The 14,332-nt window shown below is 32.3% G+C and overlaps 1 protein-coding gene across 1 annotated transcript in view; it reads left to right on the top strand.

Moving 5' to 3' along the window:
- The window catches only part of LOC145261104 (RING finger protein 207-like), an 89,444-nt gene extending 78,267 nt beyond the window's left edge, over positions 1–11,177 (top strand). Inside the window, exons 13-16 of the mRNA XM_080119321.1 lie at positions 1,604–1,655; positions 2,318–2,435; positions 6,822–6,914; positions 11,051–11,177. Of these exons, the coding sequence (XP_079975447.1) occupies positions 1,604–1,655; positions 2,318–2,435; positions 6,822–6,914; positions 11,051–11,156 (369 nt within the window). The 3' untranslated portion in view covers positions 11,157–11,177. The remainder of the gene's footprint in view (positions 1–1,603; positions 1,656–2,317; positions 2,436–6,821; positions 6,915–11,050) is intronic.
- The last annotated feature ends 3,155 nt before the right edge of the window (positions 11,178–14,332 follow it).

Below are 14,332 nucleotides of genomic sequence, written 5' to 3'. Positions count from 1 at the left end.
TGAAACAACGAAACTAAAAGATAAAACAACCAAACAAAAAGATTAAGCAACCAAACAAAAAGATAAAACAACCAAACAAAAAGTTAATACAACCAAAAAAAAGATAAAACAACCAAACAAAAAGATAAAACAACAAACAAAAAGTTAATACAACCAAACAAAAAGATAAAACAACCAAACAAAAAGATAAAACAACCAAACAAAAAGATAAAACAACAAACAAAAGATAAAACAACAAACAAAAAGATAAAACAACCAAACAAAAAGTTAAAACAACCAAACAAAAAGTTAATACAACCAAACAAAAAGATAAAACAACAAACAAAAAGTTAAAACAACCAAACAAAAAGTTAAAACAACCAAACAAAAAGTTAATACAACCAAACAAAAAGATAAAACAACCAAACAAAAAGTTAAAACAACCAAACAAAAAGATAAAACAACCAAACAAAAAGTTAAAACAACCAAACAAAAAGATAAAACAACCAAACAAAAAGTTAAAACAACAAACAAAAAGATAAAACAACAAACAAAAAGATAAAACAACAAACAAAAAGTTAAAACAACAAACAAAAAGTTAAAACAACCAAACAAAAAGTTAAAACAACCAAACAAAAAGATGAAACAACGAAACTAAAAGATAAAACAACCAAACAAAAAGATAAAACAACAAACTAAAAGATAAAACAACATACTAAAAGTTAAAACAACCAAACCAAAATATAAAACTACCAAACAAAAATTTAAAACAACCAAACAAAAAGATAAAACAAACAAACAAATCCCAATGAATAAACATTTAAAAATATAAAGAAATGTAAAAAAAACATTTTCTAAAGTCACTGGATTTGGCATAAAATAACCTAAAAAGTGTTACCTTGCCTTAAATAAAACACAAAGCAAACCCTAAGACCTTGAGGAATGTTAGGAAATGATTTACAAAACAGAAAGTAAAAAAAAAAGAGCCATGACCCAGAAAAATAGGAGAAAATAATTTGCAAAAAAATGAAAAGTAATCAAAAGTTGAAAAAAAAAAAAAAAAAAAAGGGGCGACCAGATCTAAATCACGTAGTCAGCTGTACTCTGACACAAAGACCCAGTGTTTAGGATTTCCAGTCAAGGTTAATATATTGAGTAATCACTTTAGTTTATGACAGTTTTTGTGTCTTGGGAATTTGTGACACTTTTCAGATGATTGTAGACTCAAAGAAGCAGGTAGGGCGTTAGCAGATAAGATTTGCTAATGAACCAACTAAGAATGATGCTTTGATAGACAGTCATGAACAGACGACTCTTGGCAGTCATTTTCCTACACTGACGATACCACACACACAACTGAATGTATCGGAGTTGATGTTTTATCATGTGAGTTTGTATTGTTACTTTAATTTTTGTGTATTTGTAAGCCAGTGTTTGCACCCTTGGCAATCTCCAAGATGAAAAGGCCAGAAAGAGAAGGAAATGGAGAAGAAAACTATGGCACCAAAATATTGGGCTCAGCGGTTATTGAGGAACAGTTGATTATATTTTCTTTTTTAAGCAAAAAAGAAAATATAATCAACATAATGCACTAACTTATTTTTTTAATATTTTTTCTGATTAGCACTGGGAAGATTCTGTCCAACGGATTGCAAATGAACAAGAATTATACCAAGGTAATTTCGACTTTTTTAATTCATTTTTGTTTATTTGATGGAAATTGATTTTTGGCATTTTAAAAGTTGTCTCCCTTGAAATAATATTTTCTTTGGTCTGTTGTATATATTATTTTTTAAATAGCATTTTCTTTATATATATTATTATTTTTTTTAATATTTAAAAAAAAAAAAAAAAAAAATAATAATAATATGTATAATACCATTCGGTACAAACTCGACAATGGAAATCCAACCTTTGGCGCAGTGGATAGAGGTGTTGAGTCTACGGTTCCAGGTGAGCATTATGTGAAGATAGCGGTTTCAATTCTACCCAAAGCAGGTCAGAGGATTAGTTGGCCAAAACGTAGTGAGACAACAACTATGGAAGGCAGTAATTACTATGAATACAGTTAATAAGACTCAGCAGAAGGCCAAAGGATAAGTTGTGGTGAAACAATAATTATCAAGATAAGGATAACAGTCTGCAGTAAAATGAAAACAAAGCATTTTCTTTGGTCGTTCATGCTATTTTGAAATAACATTGACATTTCTAAACGCAAAGATTTGATAGATACAAATCCAGACTAATCTTCTTAATTTCTTTTTTACTGCCATAACTATTATCGTTTTTATTTCATATTTTTAAACATGAACATTTTTTTAAATTCTTGTCCTTTCAGCCCAATTGAATGATGTAAATCGATTGAAACAGGAATGCGAACGTTTGTCGACGATTGTCATTCAGCTCTCATCTTTTGTCTGCTCGATATCAGCTGTGACAGAACGTATTGCACCAAAGTAAGTATTTATTGAGACATGAAGGAAATGTGTTGATCAGAACGGTCCTATAATCTAAAAGGTGTCGGTTCAAACCTTATACAAGGCAGCACATTTTTATCTTTTTAAAAATACATTTCATAATAAAATATCCAAATAGAATTAGGTGATATAATTAATTCATTGTTTAATGCAACCAAATTTTGTCGATCTTTATAGAATTAGATGTGTATACATTAATATATTTGTATGCCTGAGAATTAGTTCCTATTTACAATGTCTCCCCACGGGGCAGAGTTAGACACGAGGGTCGTTTTTTAATGTGGAGAAAAGGAACAAAAATAAAAATTGTCTCAGCCGTGAAAGATTTCTCCTCCACTGACAGAGAACAAGAAATTGAAGTGCAGCATCTGAAGAACAGATACTACACTTTGATCTAGTTGCACAGCAGCTGTGTATGGAGTCCCATGATATATGGTAGTGAATGCCTGGCCCTCATCCAGGTCAACAAAGTTCAATACGTAGCCAGTTCTAGGAAAGCTTTGTTCATGGAATTTGTGTTTAGATTTAAACAGAAAAACTCAACTAGCTACAACCACTCTCAACAATTTCATTCCTTGCCAAACTTTCACAAAAAAAACACTTGACTAGCTACAACCGCTATATATGATTTCCCCCACTCTCTATTTGTGCCTTAATCTAAACGCAGATTCCATGAACAAAGCTTCTTTCGTAGAACTTCCTTCCATGTGAAACACTGTTCCACTGGCCTGCTTCTTGGCTGATTACAATATGCTAGCCTTCAAGTCCAATGTAAACAAGTTCTTGTTGAGTTATCCACTTAAATAATCCAAATTCTACCCAAACCTACACCATTAACAATAACTATACCATTTTACATTCGTTAACCCTTATCCTCGAGTGGCCTACGGGCCTTGATAAATGGTGACTTCCCTGTAAAAATGAAATAGATGGAGTGGAGGAAACTGTTAATGGTTGTTGCAACTTGACAAGTGTTTTTTGTGAAAGTTTGGCAAGGTGGGGGGGGGGGGAGGTGGGGCATAGATTGAAGCTCAGACGAGCACTTGCAATGAAAATAACTATAGAGCAACAAAAATAAAAATTCCTTCAATCTAGAAGGATTTCTTCTTCACTGACTGAGGACAGAATAGCGTAGCATCAGAACAGTTACTACACTTTGTTCATAACAAATATAACAATCATCGGGAATACATTTATTGGTATGTGTATGACATCAATGAAAACCTGTTTTTTCAACATAGTTTATTGCTCGAATCTGCAGGAGCTACGGACTAATTTTTATTTGGTCCCCGACAAAAGGAGGGTGGACCTTTCAATTCACTCTTGTCCGTTTACCCGTCCACACTTTTCTCAATAACTACGCCTTGGAATTTTTTGAAATTTTGCACAAACATTAAACATGATATGAGTAAAAAAAGTAATAGAACAGATTTTCTGGGAAAACTCTGGTTGCCTCCCTAGGGGTGCCTTTCGAGTTAAAATGGCTAAAATTGACACTTTTGTGTTTATTAAAAAAAAATTGATGCCTTGGATTTTTATAAAGCTTTCTGAAAAGTTGTAACTAACTGATATCTATATAAATTTGTTTGTCTATACTTTGCGATAACTCTTTTTGGCTAACACTCCATTTTTGGGACTATTTTACTATATTTTTCCAAAATTTTCTGTGTATGTCTATTTAACAGTTTTGCATGGTGTTGAACTGAAATTTAAATATGTTAAGGCCTTGGGGAGTTTTGGGGTTAAATGGGGTGGGGGTGGGGTAAATGGTGGACTTAGTCATGCATGGTGCAGAACTCAAATTTACATATGTTAAAGTCTAAAACTGCATCTTTTTTTCATTTTCACCAGGATTTGACATTTGACGACCTCTGAGGACTTTTGGGGCTAAATGGGGGTGAGGGGGAACAAATGCTGAACGTAGTCATTTTTTTATGCCTCGTTCACTGTGCACTTATGTGGGACCATGCATGCTTCACTTGTTTTCTTTTGTTTTCTTTTACTTCCAAGTCGAAGTTCTCAAAAATCAAGAGGCTTCTTCCTAACGCCTAACACTTTTTTTTTTTTTTTTTTTTTTTTACATGGGGGTCACCACTTATCAAGGCCCGAAGGCCACTCAGGGATAAGGGTTAAAGAGTGTACAGTAGAAATTGGACAATATAGTAATCATTAGTAATGAAAATTTGGTAAATTTGATAACTTATATGGAACGGCTCATCAAGAACTTATTTACGTTAGACTTGAAGACAACCATATTGTAGTCAGCCGGAAAGCAGGAAAACGGAAGACAATTCCACAGACGTGCAGTTCTAAGAAAGAAGCTTTGTTCATGGAATCTACATTTAGGTTTAGGCAGAGATAAAGAGTGGGGGAAATTATTGATAGTGTTTACAGCTAGACGAGTGTTTCTTGTGAAAGTTTGGCGAGGGGGGACCATAGATTGAAGCTCAGTCGAACACTTTCCATGAAAATAACGATACATCAGAGACAAACTCGCAACATTTCTTCTGTGAGATAGAGGTTGCAAGGAAGAGAAAAGGACATCTCCTATGAGGCTACGATACATACATATTCAAATATTTCATTAAATCTCCTTTAGTAATTGTCTATATTTTTGAGATGAGGTGTTTTCATTGATTGAGATTCTTGGACTGACTTCCTCAACTTGGTTGTTATCGTCACAACGTTTCGGCCGTTTTGCCCTCCGGCCTTCATCAGGTGTTTTGGTTAGGTTCGAGACTCCTAACAAACGGTTCCCCAGTTCGATACAAAACACCTGATGAAGGCCGGAGGGCAAAACGGCCGAAACGTTGTGATGATAACAACCAAGATGAGGAAGTCAGTCCGACAATCCCAAATCTCCTTTACGTCTCAAATGTTCAGTTATTAAAGAACTTAAGAGTATTAATTGTCCTCTCCTCAATTGACTACACCTCTACAAGGCCACAATTCACCCATGTATGGAGTATTGTTCTCACATTTGGGCTGGTGCATTTGCTACTAGTCTCTCGCTCCAGGACAGGATTCAAAAGGGAGTCGCCAACTTAATAGGTCCTGAACTGTCAGCCACGCTTCAACCACTGTCCCACCAACGAAATGTTGCATCCCTCCTCTGCCTGTTTTGCAAGTATTTTAATGGTAGATGCTCCGACGAACTACAAGCCTGTGTACCCCCTCAACCTAAATACCCCCACCAAACCCGACAATCAGCAAAATCCCACCCCTACACAGTATAGAGATCCCCAGATGCCAGAAAGCCTTCTACTCTAATAGTTTCTTCCCCAGAACTGCTAGACTTTGGAACTCCTTTCCGGGTTCCTTCTTTACTCGACTGTACTGACATGCAGAAGTTCAAGTGTAATGTGAACAGACATCTTGCTGCTCAACTCCCTACATAGTATCTCTGCAATTATGTCCCGAATAGTTATTGTCTGGGGTGGCAATACAATAAAAAAAAAAAAATGTTATACCTTTCTTGTGGTCTCTTGGTCTTGATGGATTCCAAGACAAGAATTCATCTAGTCTGGTGGAGTATCCAGCTTCGTGCTATTACTCGAGGTGACATCATTTGGCGAAGGTTTACCATTCCTCAAAAGCCAGTGAAGCCATATTGAGATGTTATTTGGCGGGGGGGGGGGGGGGTGTGAATACTTGGATAAGGTGTGCCATTCCTTGTGTAAGTCACTGTGGGTTAGCCATATTGAGGAGATCTTATTTGGGCCGCGAATACCATGTCAAGGTTTACTTGTAGTGAAAATAATTCTCATGCTAGATTGTCCTGACAAACTTCTGTACAGAGAGACCTTAGATACTCAAGGGCTATGTCTAGTAGCCAATCAAGTTTTCTACAGTAGGCATTTTTCAGTTTTAGCAATAAATGTGTTAAATCATATTAATTTATTTTTATTTCAGACTATTATTCTCATCTTTATTAGTTGTTGTTTTTATCTTTATTCATTGTTGATTTTTCATGACGTTTCAGCCAACTATTCCTCTGGCCTTCGTCAGGTGGTAACCGCGACGGATAGGAACTTTGAATCTCCAGTGATTGCTGAGAATGCAGTTAGGAGATTCAAAGTTTCTATCCGTCGCGATTACCACCTGACGAAGGCCAGAGGAAGAGTTGACCGAAATGTCGTGAAAAACAACAACTAATAAAGATGAGAATAATAGTCCGAAATAAAAATAAATTAATATGTATAATGCTCATCTCAAAAATGGATTGCAATGAATTCCAATTAAATCATATTTTTTATTTTTCGTGTTTGATCTAAAAGCTCACTGTTCATAATGCTTCCACAATGTTTTACAACAAATGACTTAACGGATTATTAAAACAACTTCATTAACTTATTTTCTGTTCAGGTTGGGCCAATCAAGTAAAGATGCCGATCATGAGAATCAAATTCATGCCTTATTTGAACAAATTAATACAATGACTCCAGACTCGCAGCACAGGTGAGCTATGACATTTGATTTCATTTCCCTTAATACATCCAAGGTGCAAATAAATTTGGCTCTATGTATGTGTGCATTATATTCTACACAAGCATCTATCTTTCTATATATATATATATATATATATATATATATATATATATATGTGTGTGTGTGTGTATGTAATTAACAAAATATAGTAATAATAATAATTATGTCTGCCCCTTTAAGAACCGGGTTATTATTGTTGAACACTTTATGTTGAAATGAAAACGGGCAGTGTCTAGTAGCCATTCAAGTTCTCTCCAGTAGGCAATCAAGTTCTCTACAGTCAAATTCATGCCTTATTTGAACAGATTAATACAATGACCCCAGACTCGCAGCACGGGTGAGCTATGGCATTTGATTTCACTTTCCTTAATACATCCAAGGTGGAAATAAATTTGGTTGTGTGTGTGTGTGTGTGTGTGTGTGTATTATATTGAACACAAGCATATTACTATCTTCCTATATATTCCTATATCATTCAAACACTACTGTGTTTGAATATATGGTTAAGTGGCAGTTTTAGTCATTTAGAACTGCTTTAAAGCTTCACCGCTCACTCATTTTTCAACCAAATTTCAAACAATTTTTACAGTTTATAGATCACCTTCTCAGCTATATTATGAAAAAAAAAATTTAATTTTTGTTCAGTAAAACAAAAGCTATGATGAATTTTCTGGTGTCAAAATCGTAAAAATATGTAAGGCCGTGAGTGACACTTTTTATGACTGGTTTCCATAGCAACAAACAGAATAAAAGCATGAAAGGGAGATAATTGGGGGTATTTTATTGAAAGCAGACGAGTGCCATGCATTGCTATTGCATATGTGTTTATGGGGGCAAAAAAATAAGATTGAAATTAAACAAAAAACAAGTGAATTTATTGGAAACTTGGAAAAATCATGGATTACAATAGAAAAATGCGAGCATGAAAAGTAATAATTATTACTGTAATTATTATTATTTTTTTGTTAATTACATACACACACGTATATATATTACAATAGAAAAATGTGAGCATGAAAAGTAATATGGTTAAGCTTAAACATGGAAAAGTAAAGGAATAGTTGTTAAAACTGGAAAAGAAAAAGACAAGATATTCTAGTAAAAATATTAATAAATTTATAACTTAAAATATTGCAGCAATAAGAATTTTTTTTAATTCATTTTATAACATTATATAATCAGTTCTTAATGCTGCAATATTTTAAATTATAAATTTATTAATATCTTTACTTGAATATCTTGTCCTTTTCTTTTCCAGTTTTAACAACTAGTCCTTTACTTTTCCATGTTTAAGCTTAATCATATTACTTTTCATGCTCGCATTTTTCTATTGTAATATATATACGTGTGTGTATGTAATTAACAAAAAATAATAATAATTACAGTAATAATTATTACTAGCAGTTCAGCCCGGCTTTGACCAGGCCCTATGTACTCTTAATAACTTTGTATGCATATGTATATATATTAAGAAGTTTGTACTTATGTATAGGTAACCTACATTTAAAATTTTTAGTGTTTGGACCAAAAATTGGCGAAGGAGTTTGGTAAAGTTTCAAAGCTCAAATCGTTGAACTTTGACCCCTTAACAACAAAATCTTTGGCCAAAATCCAATTAAAAAGATTTTCCCAAATCTCAAAAACCCTTTTGTTAAATCTTGAGTCTTTAGACTAAAAATTAACAGAGTAGTATGCTAGGGAAATGTGTACACACACAAACAATATTACTTTAATAGATATAATAGATAGATTAATTCACTATTAATCTCAAACCCAAAATTATTTGCTACTAATTTGCTATTATTTTTAAATCCAAACTTATTTACTATTAATTCACTATTAATCTCAAACCCATAAAATATTTGCTATTAATTTACTATTGTTCTCAACTCCAAACTTTTTTATGAATAATTCACTATTAATCTGAAACCCAAAATTATTTGATACAAATTTACTATTGTTCTCAACTCCAAACTTTTTTACGAATAATTCACTATTAATCTGAAACCCAAAATTATTTGATACAAATTTACTATTACTCTTAAATCCAAACTTATTTACTATTAATTCATTACTGATCTCAAACAGAAAATTATTTGCTATTAATTTACTATTGTTCTCAAATCTATACTTATTTAGTAATAATTCACTATTAATCTCAAACCCAAAATTATTTGCTATTAAATTACTATTACTCTCAAATCCAAACCTATTTACTATTAATTTACTATTAATCTCAAACCCAAAATTATTTGCTACTTATTTACTAATTGTTCTCAACTCCAAACTTATTTACTTATAATTCACTATTAATCTCAAACCCAAAATTATTTGCTATCAATTTACTATTACTCTCAAAAACCACCTTATTCACTACTTGCATTTGTGCCCGGCTTTGCTCGGCCCCTATGTACTGTTCATAACTTGCCCGATGTGTGAATGCACTTTATAAAATTTCAAATGTTTAGACCAAAATTTGTGTGAGTAATTTTGTAGAAACTACAGAAGTCAATTTATTTTACATTTGACCCATATTTTGACCCCTTAGCATTTCTTATTATGGTCTCAAATCAAAACACAAAGTTTTACTCATATCCAAGTTACCTACATTTTAAATTTCAAGTCTTTAGACCCAAAATTGGCAGAGGAATTTGGTAGAATCTGCAAAGGTCAACTCTTTCAACTTTGACCTTTGGCAGCAAAATTTTTGCCTCCAAACTGATTAAAATGTTTGCCAAATGTCTGATTACTTGTTATGTATAAATTTCAAATGTTTAGACACAAAATTGGCTGAGTAGTTTACTAGACACTGCAAAGGTCAAATCTTTTGAACTTTGACTCCAATTTTTGACTCAAACCGATTAAAAAGCTTACCCTATCTCTGAATATCCTTTATGTAAAATTTCAAATGTTTAGACCAGAAATTGGCTGAGTAATTTGGAAAAGACCGCAGAGATCAATTTTTTTTAAAACTTTGACCCCAATTTTAACCCCTTAACATTTATTTTTTGGGGCTCTAATCAAATTAAAAAGTTTGATCCATGTCAAAGTAACCTACATTTACAATTTCATGTGTTTAGACCCAAAATTGGTGGACAAGTTTGGTAGAGTTTTCAAAAATCAACTTTGACCCCTCGACAGCCAAATTTATGGCCGAACACTGATAAAAAAGATTTTCCCAAATCTCAATATCCCTTATGTCAAATCTCGAGTCTCTAGATCGAAAGTTGACAGAGTTATTTGGTAGGGAAATGTACACAGACAGACCTTTTCACTTTTATAGATAGATTAATTCACTATTAATTTGAAACCCAAAATTATTTGCTATTAATTTACTATTTTCTCAACACCAAACATATTTACTATTAGAATAAAATAAAATACACATTGATGCCAAATCACAACATAATATTAGGAAAATAAACAAATATTTTAGTTGTTTGAAATTTATCACAAATATATTTCCGAGGTACACTCCGTCTTCAGTGTGTTGTTTTGTTTCTTTTTTTTTTCCTTTTCTTCTTTCTTGCCATGTTGTAAATTTGGAAAAAGAAGTCTGTTTGTAAAGAGCTGTGCATTGTATCTAGCGGTTGCATTTTGATTTGAGCCCAAAACGATAAATGTTAAGGAGTCCAAATTGGGGTCAAAGTTTTTAAAAAAATTGACCTCTGTGGTTTCTAACAAATTACTCAGCCAATTTTTGGTCTAAACATTTGAAATTTTACATGAAGGGTATTCAGACATGCAGCAAGTATTTTAATCAGTTTTTGGACGAAAATTTGGCTACCAAGAAGTCAAAGTTGAAAAAGTTGACCTTTGTAGACTCTACCTAACTCCTTCACCAATTTTGGGTCTAAACACTTGAAATTTTAGATGTAGGTTATCTGGACATGAGTCAAACTTTTTAATATATATATATATATATATATATATACATGCACATAAAGTTATGAACAGTACATAGGGCCCAAACAAAGCCAGGCTGAACTGCTAGTATATACTAGCAGACCACCTAGTCTTGCTCGGTCGTAAAATACATATAAATATTATATTTTTGTTCAGTTTACTTTACAGATCGTCTAACGTTTTATCTTTATTCTTTGCAGGCATTCTGGAATTGCAACTACAAATACAGTCTTGTGCAAATCAGAGAAAGTTCCGAGTCGTATTCAATATCCAGATCTAAGAACAGAAAATGTCACCAAAAAATGAAAAAAAAACAAAAACTTTTTTACTCTCATTCTGTCACATTTTCTATTCATATATGGCGCCCGTAATATCAATGTGTTTTTTTCCCCACATATTTTTCATTCATAAAAGAGAATCTATGGGGGAAAGTAAATGTTCCAGGTATGGATGATCCTTATTTTTTTTCTATAAGAAATTGTTAAAAAAAAAATGTACTGCCGAAATAGGCATTCATGTAGTACAGTTACCAGATCAGAAATCGGTGGTGGGGTTGGAGGACAAAATATAAAACAAATAATTTAGTACTTCTGCAGTTTAAGGACCATAATAATAAATTAATAATGTTATTATTTAGAAACCCATAGGGAAGGTCCGCTTTGTTAGCCATTGTGTACTTTCACCTAACAATTTAATAAACAGCAGGTAATGTAGAAATTGAATTTAATTTGAAAATCCCATCTGAGAAATAGTGTGGTTTATAAACTGCAGAAACACCAGTAACTTTATCAAATGTAAGAAAAATTAATTTTTACCCAATATTTAAAATTTTTTATTTCAATATAAAATTTTATTGATATCGCTCTTTCAGGAACCATAAAAATCCAATATGGCAGACCATGTTGTTGGTGATGATGTTTTGTTTCTTTAAAAATAGTTTAAAAAATGACTTCCCTCATCACTAACCCTAAGTTCGATTGCACCCCTTCCACAGACTTAGGGTTAGTGTTGAGAAAAAAAAAACCCTTTTTTTTACTATCTTTTAAGCCTGGAATTAGTGATCATCTCCAAATAAAGTGGACTGCCATTTTTTTTTTATTTCCTTTTGTTTGACTAAATAAAAGTGACAATAACGAATTCATCTTACAATCAGTTTCCACACTTTAAAATTATACAGGTCGGTAGAAAATTAGATTTTCTTGCATTTGATAAATGTTATTTTTGTATATTTTGGTTGTTTTCCTTTTCTCTGCTGTTAATGATACTGCATGATTGACAAGAAACATAGTCTTTGGTTGTTCGGAAAACATTTTTTTTTTGTTTACCTCATTTTTAAAAAAGTCTATTTAAGTTTTTATTTTTGTTATTTTACACAAATTTTTATGTGCTTAAGAATTGATGTGTGTCTGTATGATAACACGTTTATGCTTATCTGTACATTATCACTTTTCACATGCATTAAAAATAATGAGATCGTCTGATTAACAAAGATGACACTTAGTGGTTAATCTGATGTCATTGATGTAAAAAAAAAAAATTCAGACTTTATCCATTGTAAAATAAATGGTTCTTAAATCAAAAATCAAAAAGAAATAGAATTACAAATATATTTCAAAAACTGACATCCATTAAAGAATATTTAACCAACAATTACTTTTATAAGAATAAGATTGAATATTTATTGTTTTAAAAACAATTAGACAATATGGGCTTTCATAGGTAGAGTAGGCAACATGTCCAACCAATGCTGATGTCACGTGGAAACTAAAAATTGTAAAATGTGGCGACAGGAACAAAATAAGTATGTTTCCTACATTTGATTTTACATGCGAGGTAAACCGAATAAACTTGATGTTAACATCTGAATGATGGCAAATAATCTGAAGCAAATGCACGAAGTTTAAGTAAATGCGCTTAACAAATAAATAGTTGTTGCTGAAATCAGTCGTTATTTTCTGAACAGCTTTATAAATAAAAAAAGAAAGAAGCAGCTCGTTTTTTTTAGTTACTGTTTAAAAAAAAATATTTATTAAAAATAATTTTGCAAAACAAAACGTTTTTTCTTGTTTTTTGTAAAAATATATATTTTTTAAATATCCAAGAAAATATTTTTTTTTTTTATTCATTTATCTTAAGTGATTTTGGACAAGACATTAAGCCTGGATTTAGCGACCATCTCAAAACAAAATTGACCGCCATTTTTTATTTACTCTTGTTTGATTAAAGAAAAGTGACGATAACAAATAACGTCAGCATGCATATGTGTTTTGTCTCCTTTCAATAAACCGATGCTGATTTGGCTCTCGTCTTAACACAATTATTTGGTGTGGAAGTTTTAAGCTCAGAAAAAAGAAAAGCTAAAAATGATTTCCAATTTTTAATTTTTGTTTTACTGTACAGGTTCTTGAACGCCAGATAGATTTTCTAGTACTTCTCTCAGTTGCTTGCTGTTGGAATTTTCTCCTTGCTTCATCTTTCCCCAACTGTACCAACATGATGAAACTTAAATATAATATAAATAAACACCTTGCTGATCAACTTCCTAGCCAAATGGCTTTACTATAACTCTGGCCCCTATCATTGTAGTCATTTATGTTTCAGTGACAACAAAGAATAAAAAAAAATACAAAAGATGTCTCAGCTGAGAAAAAATAGGAATTGTACTTGAGAATAAATTCAGACAAGTGAAACTTTTGAAGAAAAAGGACAACAAACGTGTATAGTAATTGAACAATTTGTATTATAAAAAGTTTTCTGTTCACAAGTGAAGTGCGCAACACTTCAGCTTTCATGGCTTTTGCAGTTGTTGAAGAAAAGCTCTGATTGCAACAACCATCTGGGGAGGGAGAGGCTTGTGTTATAGTCTAGTCAACCGTTAACTGTTTTATATTAATATCATTATTTCAAAAACTGTAACACCTTTCTGGCATCTCCTGCAGCTGTGCTCATATTGGCTTGCCCTTCCATCAGACTTTGTCTGCAACTGAGAGGAGGACCCTAGTAACTGGGCAAACCTAGGTCTTCTCATCTTCATCCGGAGAAGCAGTTCTAGTTTGGACTGTATAGCCACAGCAGATGCCATTATCTCACGAGACAAAAGGTTGCCATCATCATCATTTCCAAAAAAATAATTTATTTTTTATGAGTTCATCTACTAACCTGAGTGAATATTCAGCACGTATACAAAGTTTATCTGGCTTGAAACTACCATTGTACAGTTTTGTCTGAGACAAAAAAGGACCCATGTCTATCTAAAGGTTAAACAGGGAAGCAGGAGAACAAATGAATTGAATTTCTTTTTCATTAAGTCGTTACTTTAAAAAACATTTGCACAAAGAAAAACATTTTTTCTGTTTTAAAATTGTTTTTTTTTTTTGTTTTTTTCAAAATTTTTTTTAATTCATATTTTGGTACTCATCCTAATCTCCGGCAATTTTGTGTCGGCATCTTCTGGCAAGTTATGTAAGGAATATGCTGAAGTG

This window comes from Euprymna scolopes, chromosome 37 (assembly GCF_053919585.1).
Source record: "Euprymna scolopes isolate OS-2025 chromosome 37, ASM5391958v1, whole genome shotgun sequence".
In the NCBI taxonomy this organism is placed as follows: Eukaryota; Metazoa; Mollusca; class Cephalopoda; order Sepiida; family Sepiolidae; genus Euprymna; species Euprymna scolopes.
This window is presented reverse-complemented; position numbering and strand designations above follow the sequence as displayed.